Consider the following 14656-nt stretch of genomic DNA (forward strand, 5'->3'; position numbering starts at 1 on the left):
AGAAAACCACCCCCTTATCTTGGATATTCGATTGCCCAAAACGAGACGAGTCTTAAAATAATACACTGGAAAATTACGCTCACGCAATTTTTGGGCTCAACGCAGCAAATTCCAGTTAAAAACAAAATGTTAAGGGCCATAAAAAGAATACCAATTTTTCAATAGCAGACACAAATTTTTTCCACCAACATCGACGACGGCGACGAAATCGATACGTAAGAAAGAAAAAAAATTTTTTGTGAATTTTTTCACATTCTAAGTGAAAATCTTATTTGAATTGTAATTAAAAGTGAAAGAAAAGCATTTAACTGTGGCAAATTTTAAGAAAAACCAATGGCTAAAAAGGAAACGATGTCCAAGAAAAGTGTTAGTTAACATTTAAACAAATTTATTTTGTCTATATCTAAACAAAATACTATAATAATCTTTCAAAACGTAGAAAGTTTAAAAAATACAAAAAAAAGATTAAGCTAAAAGAAAAAATTTAGAAATTTGAAAATTTGGAATTAAAAAAGTGTTTGTAATAATTAATAAAAATCATTAATAAATTTGTATTCACAGGGAAACTTAATTGGAAATTCATATTCAATTTTCTCCATACTATAGTTTAAAAATAAAAATGTATTTTCAAAAAATAATCTATTTATAAAAAAAGTATCCTTTTTTTTCTCATACATACATAAATACTTATATAGTACAACTTATTACATAAGTGTATATAATACAAAATCAACTGTTTCACATACACTCAAACACAAACACACATACACTTAATCCTTAATTTGCTATTTTGGCTTTGAGTGCTTTTGTCTTGTTAATTATTTATGTCTTATTTCTATCAAATACTACATAATTTTATTTAATTTCTTGTATTGCTAATAATCACTACTGAATTTTGTATTTTGTGATTTTACATTTTTTAGATGGGAAAAAATTTGATTTTACTTGAATTAAATTGAAAATCAATCGATACAAAACGAAAAACTAAAAAACACCAAACAGTAAATTAATAATAGACAGAAAATAAAAGAAAAACACAAATAATTTGGAAAAACAATCATAATTCTGAAATACATTTACACAAAAAACACATACACACCCCCTAAAAGTGTGCTAGACAAAACACAAAAAACAGAAACAAAAATTAAAGCATAAAGTAGAGGCTAAAACAAAACTAAATTTATAAATAAACAAGAAAATGCAGCCCCCTCCGCGTAAGGTAAGCAAGAAATAAATGTTACTACTACTACGAACCAAACAAATTACAAGAGTTATTAGTTGAGGGAAAAAGTAATTTCATTTCATCGATTTTAAAATGATTATCATAAAATCGATGATAAAATTAAATTTGTTGCAAAGAAAAGGGAAAAAAGCTAAAGAGCTTGTTAACGTTTTGTTATGTATGTACTTTAATCTGAAAGTCTACGGAGTTATTGTATAAACTGGATTTTTTTTTTGCAAATCGAGTAAATTCTATAGAACGCTTCAATACTCAATATTTAATTGAATTAAAATGAAATAAATTTATTGTAAAATATTTTTGAAGACAGGCTTTATGCTTAAAAAACTTTCGAATTTATTTTAGAATATTAGCACATATCTGAGAATAAATAAAATATTTTTAATTTCTCAATGTATGAGGAATATCTATTACTTTATCCTATTAAAGTATTCTTATCATATTTTTTACATATCGACGGAATGAAATAGAAACGAAAACGGAAATAGTCCAGTTCTAGTTCTGCTCTATTCCAGTTCTGTTCTAGTTCAGTTCTAGTTCAGTGCTAGTTCAGTTCTAGTTCAGTTCTAGTTCAGTTCTAGTTCAGTTCTAGTTCAGTTCTAGTTCAATTCTAGTTCAGTTCTAGTTCAGTTCTAGTTCAGTTCTAGTTCAGTTCTAGTTTAGTTCTAGTTCAGTTCTAGTTCAGTTCTAGTTCAGTTCTAGTTCAGTTCTAGTTCAGTTCTAGTTCAGTTCTAGTTCAGTTCTAGTTCAGTTCTAGTTCAGTTCTAGTTCAGTTCTAGTTCAGTTCTAGTTCAGTTCTAGTTCAGTTCTAGTTCAGTTCTAGTTCAGTTCTAGTTCAGTTCTTGTTCAGTTCTAGTTCAGTTCTAGTTCAGTTCTAGTTCAGTTCTAGTTCAGTTCTAGTTTAGTTCTAGTTCTAGTTCAGTTCAGTTCTAGTTCTAGTTCAGTTCTAGTTCAGTTCTAGTTCAGTTCTAGTTCAGTTCTAGTTCAGTTCTAGTTCAGTTCTAGTTCTAGTTCAGTTCAGTTAGTTCTAGTTCTAGTTCTAGTTCTAGTTCTAGTTCTAGTTCTAGTTCAGTTCTAGTTCTAGTTCAGTTCTAGTTCAGTTCTAGTTCAGTTCTAGTTCAGTTCTAGTTCAGTTCTAGTTCAGTTCTAGTTCAGTTATAGTTCAGTTCTAGTTCAGTTCTAGTTCAGTTCTAGTTCAGTTCTAGTTCAGTTCTAGTTCAGTTCTAGTTCAGTTCTAGTTCAGTTCTAGTTCAGTTCTAGTTCAGTTCTAGTTCAGTTCTAGTTCAGTTCTAGTTCAGTTCTAGTTCAGTTCTAGTTCAGTTCTAGTTCAGTTCTAGTTCAGTTCTAGTTCAGTTCTAGTTCAGTTCTAGTTCAGTTCTAGTCAGTTCTAGTTCAGTTCTAGTTCAGTTCTAGTTCAGTTCTAGTTCAGTTCTAGTTCAGTTCTAGTTCAGTTCTAGTTCAGTTCTAGTTCAGTTCTAGTTCTAGTTCAGTTCTAGTTCAGTTCTAGTTCAGTTCTAGTTCAGTTCTAGTTCAGTTCTAGTTCAGTTCTAGTTCAGTTCTAGTTCGTTCTAGTTCAGTTCTAGTTCAGTTCTAGTTCAGTTCTAGTAGTTCAGTTCTAGTTCAGTTTCTAGTTCAGTTCTAGTTCAGTTCTAGTTCAGTTCTAGTTCAGTTCTAGTTCAGTTCTAGTTCAGTTCTAGTTCAGTTCTAGTTCAGTTCTAGTTCAGTTCTAGTTCAGTTCTAGTTCAGTTCTAGTTCAGTTCTAGTTCAGTTCTAGTTCAGTTCTAGTTCAGTTCTAGTTCAGTTCTAGTTCAGTTCTAGTTCAGTTCTAGTTCAGTTCTAGTTCAGTTCTAGTTCAGTTCTAGTTCAGTTCTAGTTCAGTTCTAGTTCAGTTCTAGTTCAGTTCTAGTTCAGTTCTAGTTCAGTTCTAGTTCAGTTCTAGTTCAGTTCTAGTTCAGTTCTAGTTCAGTTCTAGTTCAGTTCTAGTTCAGTTCTAGTTCAGTTCTAGTTCAGTTCTAGTTCAGTTCTAGTTCAGTTCTAGTTCAGTTCTCGTTCAGTTCTAGTTCCAGTTCAGTCAGTTCTAGTTCAAGTTCTAGTTCAGTTCTAGTTCAGTTCTAGTTCAGTTCTAGTTCAGTTCTAGTTCAGTTCTAGTTCAGCTTCTAGTTCAGTTCTAGTTCAGTTTCTAGTTCAGTTCTAGTTCAGTTCTAGTTCAGTTCTAGTTCAGTTCTAGTTAAGTTCTAGTTCAGTTCTAGTTCAGTATCTAGTTCAGTTCTCGTTCAGTTCTAGTTCAGTTCTTAGTTTAGTTCTAGTTCAGTTCTAGTTCAGTTCTAGTCAGTTCTAGTTCAGTTCTAGGTTCAGTTCTAGTTCAGTTCTAGTTCAGTTCTAGTTCAGTTCTAGTTCAGTTCTAGTTCAGTTCTAGTTCAGTTCTAGTTCAGTTCTAGTTCAGTTCTAGTTCAGTTCTAGTTCAGTTCTAGTTCTAATTCACTAAATATATAGACCAGTTATTAGGTTGTGAACTTTTAAAATAATCGATAAGCAATTCTTCTATATTTGTTATAATTTTTATAGTTTTATTTTTTCCATAACTTTTACCAGCAAAACTAACTCACGCTAAACTATACAAATTATTCAGATCTCTTTCTCTTTTTCGCTCTTAATTTCTTTCTATAAGAAACACAGTAACCTATCAAATTCACTTGCTAAATGAAATTACTTTTTCCTTAAACAAATACCTTCTAAGTACCTAAATAAAAATGTTTTCTTTTTCATTATTAAACAATATTATAAACATATACTTATTTTTAGCTTTTATATACTCATCAAACAAAATAATATTTATTCACCTGTACCTCATCATCATCATACATTTTTTACATTCATACAAGTATTTCTTGTTATTATTGTTATTTCCGTTTCCTTTTTAAAAATAGACATGTTTGTTTTTAACTTTATTGTTCTTGTTATTCTAATCCTGTTTGTTTCTTTTTCTGTTGCTGCCGTTTTGCGTTGTTGTGCTTCTTGTCTTTTACCTCTCATTAGGGCAACTATGTGAAGTTCTTGAAGAATTTGCACACGGAACAAGTGGCAAAGTTGCAATTGAAGAATCAACATGAATGCGATTTGCTGGAGGACATACGCCAATTCACCATCAAGAGGTCTGCCATTGAGAAATCTTATAGTGAGGCGTTACTTAAGATATCTTCACAATACTTGAATAAGAAAATTCCCAATATACCAGACATTAAAATGGAGGGAATGGAAGAAAGGTGGTAAGTTTTTGTATTAAAGAGCGCCAAGTATTGCTATGTTGGAAATTTAAATAAGACATCATCAGATTTTGATTTATATTGCAATGATATCCATATCCAGATCCATATTAATGTTAATGAATGTGTCAATTCGTCCCTAGATTTCTATATTTATTTAAAATAGGTCAGTTATCTAACATATTAGTTTTAGAAATTACACTTTCCCATTTCGTAGAGTATTGTCTGACATTTACACTAATGATTCTAATAATATTAGTAATGAATATCCTAAGAACGTAATAGTGGGTGTATTCGTTTGTTCGTTTTTTGGGGGTGGATAAATATGTTTCTGATACGAAAGAAATAATTAACTTTATAAAACGTAGTATCAGTAAAATACCAGTGTAGTATTTCTAAGACACACCCCGCATTTTAAATCTAATATTATTCCAACTTGATATTCACAGGAACATGTGGAGTGTTTGGCGAACAGTTTTGGAGGAAAATGAAAAACTAGCTCGTGCTCGTTTGGCCGCCATTGAAGTGTTTCAACAACAAATCGCAGACGAGGCGAAAGTTTTGCGCGATTATAAGCTGGCCATTTCGAAGAGATCTCTTTCGCAAATTGTAAATGTTCAAAAGGAACTGCATTTGAGTGTTGGCGATTTGGATAAAACGAAAAAACAATATTTCGATGAAGAGCATTGCGCTCATGATGTGCGCGATAAGGCTCGAGACATAGAAGAGAAATTGAAAAAGAAAAAGGGTTCATTCTTTCAATCGATTACCTCGCTTCAGAAGAATAGTGCTCGTGTGACCTCACGCAAAGAGCTGTTGGAAGAGAAATCCACTGGGGCTCGTAATGATTACATTTTGAGTTTGGCTGCGGCCAATGCTCATCAGAATCGTTATTTCACCGTTGATCTGCAGACAACAATGACTACCATGGAGAATTATGTATTTGAACGAGTGGCCGAATATCTTACCCTAATGGGTCGCACCGAATTGTTGACCTGTTCAGCCACTCAGAATTCTTTCGGGAAAATACGCGATCAAGCTCAACAGTTGACTCGGGAATACAATTTGCAGTGTTGTTATCTATTCTATCCGGTGTTAAAACAACATATTCAGTATGAATTTGAGCCATGCGATAATGATCCTGTACGCAAGGTTACCACAGAACATGAATCAGCTGTGGAAACTTTAACCAAGGAGGCTAAGAATTTAGCTGGTAGAGTTGTAAAGGAAAATGTCTCTATTAGGGAAAATGCCAAGAAATTGGCCGTGTGTGTTGCTCTACGTGATTCGGGTCAACGTAGTGATCCTAATGACCCTAATGGTCCTGATCTTGATACGAAGATTGAAGAATTCCGTGATTTGATTAGAAGATCCGAAACCGAAAAGGCTAAAGCAGAAGCTTGCTTACAGTGCTTGCGTGAGGGTGGCATAAATGTAGATGAATGGGTGCAGGAAGCTGAAATAATGGGAGCTCAAGAATTAACACGTTCGGCCAGTTCGATTTCAATGCGCACCGATGCTTCGGGTCAAGGGGTGAGTTTGAAAAGTTTATTCATAAAAAGAAGCAATATAATTAAGGTATTTTTGTTTTTAATTTCTTTAGGAAAATCCTAGTTCAGATTCATTTTATGATAGCGATAAGGAAGAAGCAGCTGGTGGTGCTCCAGCAGCTAGCAAACTCAAAGAAGAACCACAACTATCAAGAGATAAAACATTTAGCGATAGTGATGAAGGTAAGTTTTGAATATTATCTTAACTATCGTACTCGAATAAAAGCTTTTTAGGTTTTAAACATGTTTTCCTTCTAGTTGGCGTACTCTTTAACTCAGATCATTTAAAGTATAAAATTCATTCGTAAAATCCTTTTATTTCAGAAACCGAAGAACATATACCAGAGCCAGTGTCTCAAATGCAAATGATGTCTTCGAATACTGGTTGGGATGATCCCACAGAGGTTAATTGGGATAATGATCAGGAAGAGGAAGAAGAAAAAGAAGAACCTATTGTTCCTGAACCCAAAGAAGCCATATTTAAATGCACTGCTTTATACAGTTACACGGTAAGTAATTTTTTTTATTTAAAATAATTTGTAAAAAGTAACTATTTACAATTATTAAAACAGGCACAAAATCCAGACGAGTTGACCATTGTGGAAAACGAACAATTGGAGGTTATTGGTGAGGGAGATGGCGACGGCTGGTTACGTGCTCGTAATTATCGTGGCGAAGAGGGTTATGTTCCCCACAACTATTTGGATATTGAACAGGAAACACCTGTGAATGGTAGTTCTGCCAATCAATTGCGCTCACAAATTTCCTTCTCATCTGTTGATTATACTGTTGATAATGAAGATCAAACTGTGGACTCTATGCAATCACCGGACCAAGTATCGGTTATAATGGCTCCTCAAAAGAAGAAATCCGAAGTAATGTATTGCATTGCTCTATATGACTACGATGCTACCGCCGAGGATGAACTCACTTTCGAAGAGGGCCAAATCATAAAGATTGTTACAAAAACAGCTCATGGCGTTGACGATGGTTGGTGGGAAGGTGAACTAGATGGTAAATTTGGTAATTTCCCTTCTTTGGTGGTGGAGGAGTGCGATGAAAATGGCGAACCTTTAACAGAGGGCGGTGAAGAATCACCACCACCCACAGCTCCTCCTAGTTTTGCCCTACCACCTGCCCCAGCATTGCCACCAGAGTATGCTCATGAGCTAACCGAAGATATGTTTGGTTCACAAGATACAGCTGGTGAGTGAAAGGAAGCTAATGTTTTACAACATCTTTTTACTATTCCTTTTGTAATATTTTTTATAGATGATGACAGTGGCTATATACCCAATGGGGCTGTACCCAGTATGCCTCCACCAGGTAATTTTATTAAATTGAATCCTTTATCTATTCAGTTCATCATTATTACTTTTACGATTATGTGTATATTCATGTCTCTCACTATTCCTTTAGAATCTCTACCATTTAATTACTACTTTTTTTTATTTGATTTTCTATATTAAAAAAAGAATCCATTTATTGATACATATTTTTTTTGAGTTTTTCTTTATTAAAAACTATTTTGAACATTACCTACTATTGTGTTACAAAATTATAAATAACTTTTGTAATCCTGCTTCTTCATCGTTAGAGGTAAAATATTAAAAAGAAAAATAATAATGACTCCAAAATGAAATAGAGAAATTCTTCTAAATGTCTCTCCAAAACACTACACATCGTGATGTGGAACCATGTAAAAAATTGAATGAAACCAAAATTCGATGTTGAAACGATGTTAATTTCGCAACCGAAATCCATACCGAACAAACCAAACCCTCTTCTGTTTTCTACTATAATTTCTCAATCTACGAATATTGTTTTGTTTTTTTTTTCTCTCTTTATATGTGTGTGCGTGTATTTTCTTTCCATTGATTTTTATTTCGTTGCAGCTTTTAAGATTTTATAGACAAATTAAGATAAATTGACAGCTGTGTGCTTTTTATTATTGAAATTTTTAGTTTATTGTATTTTTTTTTTCTCAAAGAAAAATTTCTCAGTGTACATTTATGTTAAACTCGTACCAAAATGCTTTCTTCCTGTCTGCGTGTGCATTTGTTTACAAATCATTTTTCTTTCAATTCAATTTAAGCACTGAAAAAAACTACTATTAAAAAGGGTAACGTTTTTGTTAAGTAGTTTATACAGATTTGATTTTTCCAAAGTTTTAGTTTATTAAGGTTTTTTTCTTCGTAAAATTTCTTTTGTATTTAACTTGTGTTGACAAATTTACTCTTTATTTATATTTAGAACTTTATTTATGTTTGTATAAATTGTGAATCTATTAATTTACAATTAATTCGCAATTATATAGACATAATATATAATAACAATTGTATTGTAAATTAAAATTAAAAAAAAAAACTCCGTAAAAATTATCTAGGTTTAGATTTGTTTCTTTTTTCTTAATATTGAATATTTTTATTTAATTTATTATAAGACCTTTTAATATTTACCAATTTAGTTTTATTTAATAGACAAGAATTTAATATTTCTTTATAAAATATCCAATTTTAAGAACAATATAATAGTTTTGTATTCTTTTTATTTTTATCTGTTATACTTCTGGTGACATTCTACACTTTCAAAATCAGTTTTTAGCAAAAACTAAGTTCAATTATTATCGGAAATTGTGAATTGTACAATTTTTGGTTTAAATATAACATTATTACACGATTACAAGAGATATTTTATAAGATGGTCCTCTTATCATTATAAAATTATATCAACATTTTCCAATTATTGTGATGCTTCCAATTTAAATTCGAAAATTCTGATTCTGTTATTGTTGTAATAGAGTTTCAAAATCTACTACTACTGGTTCAAAACTAGAATACCAGAAATATTTCTCAGGTATTAATATTCGATTAAACTTTATTCTCGACAATCAATAATTGTTTTTCCGAAGAAGCCAATTGAAAATTTGAAATTTTTAAATCAAGTGTCGAAATTTTAATTTTTTCAATTTAGTGAAATTTCAAAATTAATGTGTTACTGAAATTTTGAATGTTTAGTGAAAATTTGATTTATATTGAAATTCTGAATATTTTTTATATTATTAAAATTTCTCTAAAATCTTCAAAAATTAGAGAAATTTTAATTTTTGGTGAAAAAGTAAAATTTTTAACATTTAGAATTTGTAATAAATTTTTGAATTTTTAATCACAATTCCAATTCATTAAAAGAAATTTAAAATTTCTTGTGAAAATTTTATTTTTCCGAAACTGTGGAAAAAAATAAAATTTTTTGTAAAAATTAAAATTTCAAAAAAATATTTTTGAGAAAATTCAAACTTTTAATATTTTGATTTTTTTTGTGAAAATTAAACTTTTAAGTAAAATTACGAACTATTAATTAATTTTCGAGTTTTTAGTGAAATTTCGTATTCTGTTTGAGAATTTTCGATTTTTTTTTTATTAAAAATTCTGATTTTTATTTAAAAATATTTGAAAAATTGAAATTTTAGAAAAATTAGATTTAAATTAGAATTACATTTTTAGACGGTTTTATTGAAAGTCAGAACAATTTTTAGGGAAAATTTAAATTTTAAGGCGGCTTTTTTTCGAAAGTTTCTAAAATTTAAATTTTTTGTGAAATTAAATTTTAAGTTAAATTCGAAACTTAGTAAAATTTTGAAATTTTTATGAGAACTAAAATTTTTAGTACAATTGTAAAAATTAAATTTTTATTGAAAAACTAAAATTTTAAAATCTAATTTTTGTTTTTAAAGAGATTTTTTGTAAAGAAAACGCAAAATCATTTTATTAACATATTGTAAAAATTTGGAAAACACAAGGAATATGTTGAATGTTTTAGTTGAATTCGGAAGCCGGAATATACATTTACATACATATACATAATTAAAAAAAAATACATTTGATAAAATTCTTCTAAAGTAGGAACAAACACACACACACACATTAAAAACTCAAAATTTCTTATCAGTTGTACATTTTGTTTAATTTCAATTAGTCCAAAAAATGATTAATTGCACTATTTAATAATATTTGTCTGTCAACAAGTGTCTGTCTCAAGAGCATATGGAACATTTCAATTACATTATTGATTTATTTTTAATTCTGTTTGTAGATAAATTGCAAATTATGTTTAATTGTTTAATAATTTAATTATTAAATTAAAAGTTTTTCGTTTATATCTATATCCCTGAAACTTTTAAGAAATTCTATACGTTTAAGAAATATTTATATTTTCCCACGATTTCTACGTTTATTTTTCTCTAATTCTATGAAGCACGTTACCAAGGCATGTTTACCCCACACAATGTAAAGAATTAGTTTCTTTTTTATTTCCTTTTAGTTTCCAAGTAATATTAGTGAATCGTACTAATTGTAACCCCCAAACACTTAAAATTAATATTACTAAATATTTATTTAATTATATATTAAACGATTATATGAAAACAATTTATAGCAAATTGTATTTTAATTAATACATTTTCTCAATTTTATTTATTGCTTACATGCAGTCCTTATACAAGAACCAGGAGATGAGGTAATTCATTTAAATTATCCTTAAATTTTAACTATTTTGAGTTCTACAATATCGGTGTAAGATCTTGTGTTTTTAAAAACAAGAGAGATTTCATTATTCTGACTGTTCAATCCAAAACTGTAATTTTTCCATAATGCCTTCTTAAAACTGAGCCGTAAACTTATTTTTATATTAACTCACAGCTTCTGAAACCTTTAACAATTAACATTATTTTTCAACTCACTTTCAGGACGATATGGACGAAGATGGTAGTAGTATGCCACCACCATCACAGCCACCACCGGCTTTACATGCAACAACAAATGCCGCCAAGGTAACCAAGGATGCTGGAAATAATTTAAATTTAGGTATGGCACAAATTATTGTAACCGCTGCAACCCCAATGGTTGAAGACGGATCCGATAAATCTTTCCCTCCAATAGCAGAGAGAGGAGGTGGTAATGAGGATGACTCAAGGGAATCTGGTAGCCAGGGTAATGCTAAGGGCACAAGTGCTTCCACAAAGGAGGAAGGCGTGACCAAGACGGTGGCAGCAGGGGAAGCCAAACAAACGGATCAGAGCAAAATTATTGAAGGTAGGCAACAAGTTATGGACGCACCAAGTGTAACTGTAACCCTAACCTCGCCCACACCCAATCCAGAGGATTTACCATCTTCCGACCAAGATTCATCCGAAGTACAACCGTTAGATGAGGCTGAAGATCCATTCAATGAAAAGGCAACTGCAGGCACTACAGAGGCCAGTGGGGCTTTTGAGGCAAATTTTGAGGCCAATTTTGATGCAAATTTTGATGATGCCTTTGCCAGCAGAGGCGGAGGACCACAGAGCATGGATGAATCGAAACAGGAAGATGTTGATGTCGGTGCACCCAAACAGGTGGTTGGCGGTAGAGCTAGTATACCCGAGGAATTGGATTCGAATCAATTGGAAAGATTACAAAATCTTAAAGAATCGAATGCTTAATTTGAATGAAATACAAAACCAAAAATAACCTATAAATTATTAAAAAAAAATTATATATGTATTAACTATATTTATACATAATTACACATACACAAACCCCATTTTCAAAAAGCAATCAGACACAATACAATTTAAAGTAAACAAACGAAAATATTTTGCAACAACAAGATACAAATAACAACGATCTCCTAATTCAATACTCAATAATAAGCATGTACTCTCTAACCACAAATTGTGTCTTAATAAGTAAGAGTTAAACATATTCGGCAGTGTCGAATTGAATATATCCTTCATTATAAAAATCTTCTAGCTGGAGATATGAAAACTATTCTTGCCGTCCTGCTCGTGTACTTTATTCAATAATAACGTTGTGAAAGTAAAAACTCGTCACTCGATGACATTGGGATATAACCACTTTTCGTAAATGCGAGGAATTCGTTCTGAAAAACTAATGATTGCATTAGATATGATGAAGGGTATAAATAAAAACTGGTTAAATGAATTAAAGTATGAACAATACAGTATTAAATATTTAACAATGTTAATTCTTTCCGAAAAATATATGGGGACCAGGTCATGTGGTGATTTCTAATTTTTCTATTTTCTAAATTATCAACATTCCTATGTTGGAAGCTTCTCAGTTCCAGTTCAGTTCAGTTCAGTAGTTCAGTTCAGTTCTAGTTCAGTTCTAGTTCAGTTCTAGTTCAGTTCTAGTTCAGTTCTAGTTCAGTTCTAGTTCAGTTCTAGTTCAGTTCTAGTTCAGTTCTAGTTCAGTTCTAGTTCAGTTCTAGTTCAGTTCTAGTTCAGTTCTAGTTCAGTTCTAGTTCTGTTCTAGTTCTAACTATTATTAACTATATTTACTTTCAAATAAATGTTAAATGATCTGACACTAAAATCACAATTTTGTAAATTTTTCACAACCATACGTATACTTTAACACATAAAACAAATTAATCAATTAATACACATACTACAATACAACAAAAACTATACTAAATTAGGGAATTATAAAAACCAAGAATATATATTTATATTTTTATTTTTAATATTAATATTATTTATTAAAAAAAAAACAATTAAGTGTAAATAATACTAATTGAGCAAAAATAATATGAATGTATTTCACAATTGTGCTTAGTAATTAAAACAAACAAATATATAAATTAAAATAGAACAAACTGAATTTAATGTTAAATGTCATACTACCAACCCAATACAATTTTCTAAACTAATTAAAAATATATGGCCACACTAATTAATCCAATCGTGGCAGTGCCTCAAAAAAATTAAATTTACCCAAAAACAGGAAACAAAATTCAGTACATACATACATATATAAAATACTGCCTTGCTGTTAAATCAGACTCAGAAAAATATATATTTTAAGGCGGTATGTATAAACATTTCTCTGTTTTCTTCAAACTTTAAATTGAAATGAAAATAAGTAATGACATCTTTGTATAATACCAGTAAATTTCATTTACAATTTGAAACTCTTGTCAATTGTTTAAAGAGAAACAAAATTTAGCAAACAATACTGCGCAACAAATTATAAAACACAAGTTTGCCATATTAAAATATAATATTTCCTGAAAATAAACTCTAAAATTAATATATATTTTTCATTTGAAAATCCTTTAATGCCAACTTAGTTCAATATTTGTTACAGTAAGGCGGGACAAATCCTTGCTTACATTTAAATACTTAACAATATATGTAGTATAATTAAAATATTTACATAACAAAACACAGCATATTACACCTACATACTATACATACATATATACAAACAATATTAAAAACACATACATACATAAATGTGTATAGTACCTTTAATTTGCCAATATTACTTTAAATTAATAACCAAAATAAATTTATCAATTTAATAACTTAGCTGTTTTTAAAATTGCCTACAATACAAAAAAAAAAATACATTTACAAACATAATTTGTTTATAAATTTAAAAGCAATTTCATTAAAATGCATTAACTTAAACAAAACTGGCCTCTAGATAATTTAAAAAAGTCTCATTATATAACTATAAATAAAATTATTGTTTAAATTAATTATTTGTTTTGAAAATGTATAACTGCTTTAATAACTAAATAAATATTTTTTGTTTATTTTAAACTGATGTTTAGTAAGTTGTACGTAATAATTTGTTAAATGTTTTTTATAATATACAAATTTCAATATATAAGAATGAATATTATATATAAATTATTGTACGTATGTATATGTTATTCTATTCTATTTGACTAGAAAATATTTTGTTTTTATTTATAAAATATCTTAATAATAAGAAGTATATTATTAATATAACATTACATAACACAAAATGTCAAATATTTTTCCGCCATATATGTCATGTATGAACCTTTGTTCCATTATTAATAATAATTAACAGAAATAATAAACAAAAAAAGAACAAAAACAAAAAATTCTACCATAATATTATCACTATATGAAAATAATGTGTTTAATTTTTTGAGAATAGTATAGCAGCACGTCTTGTATTTGCAATTGGACCATTGAATGAAAATTTTCAAAAAAGATCTTGTACTGTTGTATTTCCAACCTACTCCTATATTTTTAACACTTCATATCAAAATCTGACTTAAATTCGTTTTAATTAATATTAAGCTTTTCTCAACACACTCCGCCCTATATGCAACCGATAAAATATATGAATATATAAAAATAAATTATATTCAGTGTTTTCGCGCAACTTATTTTAAAAATGTTGACTACTTCGTTTTATCTGTTTACACTTATTTAATTAACATTAACAGAGCCACAGTAATATGCCAATACAAAACTTTGTACCTAACCAATTTTCTAAGTTTATAATACTTACCTGTCAGTTGGTTTATTAATAGTACTAGAACTAAACTAGAACTGAACTAGAACTGAACTAGAACTGAACTAGAACTGAACTAGAACTGAACTAGAACTAGAACTGAACTAGAACTGAACTAGAACTGAACTAGAACTGAACTAGAACTGAACTAGAACTGAACTAGAACTGAACTAGAATTGAACTAGAACTGAACTAGAACTGAACTAGAACTGAACTAGAACTGAACTAGAACTGAACTAGAACTGAACTAGAACTGAACTAGAA

General features: G+C 29.7%; 1 protein-coding gene across 15 annotated transcripts; it reads left to right on the plus strand.

Annotated features, from left to right (window-relative positions):
• The first annotated feature begins 24 nt into the window (after positions 1-24).
• LOC119603832 (protein nervous wreck) lies at positions 25-13973 on the plus strand. 15 transcript variants are annotated; one of them, XM_037956044.1, is made up of 12 exons: positions 76-366; positions 4277-4506; positions 4953-6036; positions 6107-6236; positions 6378-6562; positions 6626-7259; positions 7326-7379; positions 8149-8175; positions 10543-10568; positions 10798-10915; positions 10991-11143; positions 11210-13973. In XM_037956044.1, the coding sequence occupies exons 1-12, from the start codon at positions 334-336 to the stop codon at positions 11530-11532; spliced, it is 2997 nt and encodes a 998-aa protein (XP_037811972.1). In that variant the 5' UTR covers positions 76-333; the 3' UTR covers positions 11533-13973. The 15 variants fall into 15 exon arrangements, with proteins under 15 accessions (XP_037811961.1, XP_037811966.1, XP_037811960.1 ...); XM_037956038.1 differs by having other exon boundaries at positions 29-366; positions 6626-6785; positions 6855-7259; positions 10798-13973; XM_037956032.1 differs by having other exon boundaries at positions 30-215; positions 291-366; positions 10798-13973.
• Positions 13974-14656: the final 683 nt, after the last annotated feature.

The sequence above is a fragment of the Lucilia sericata genome, unplaced genomic scaffold, assembly GCF_015586225.1.
Source record: "Lucilia sericata isolate MDLA Ls3-8-SP2 unplaced genomic scaffold, ASM1558622v1 Contig000344F_arrow, whole genome shotgun sequence".
NCBI lineage: Eukaryota > Metazoa > Arthropoda > Insecta > Diptera > Calliphoridae > Lucilia > Lucilia sericata.

Bases quoted from the DNA above. Each gene is read 5' to 3' on its own strand.
- LOC119603832 (XM_037956032.1), top strand. From the start codon at position 334: ATGGCTAAAAAGGAAACGATGTCCAAGAAAAGT. The intron at 6,237-6,377 runs GTAAGTTTTGAA...CTTTTATTTCAG, and splicing joins ATTTAGCGATAGTGATGAAG to AAACCGAAGAACATATACCA. The intron at 7,380-8,148 runs GTAATTTTATTA...ATTCAATTTAAG, and splicing joins ACCCAGTATGCCTCCACCAG to CACTGAAAAAAACTACTATT.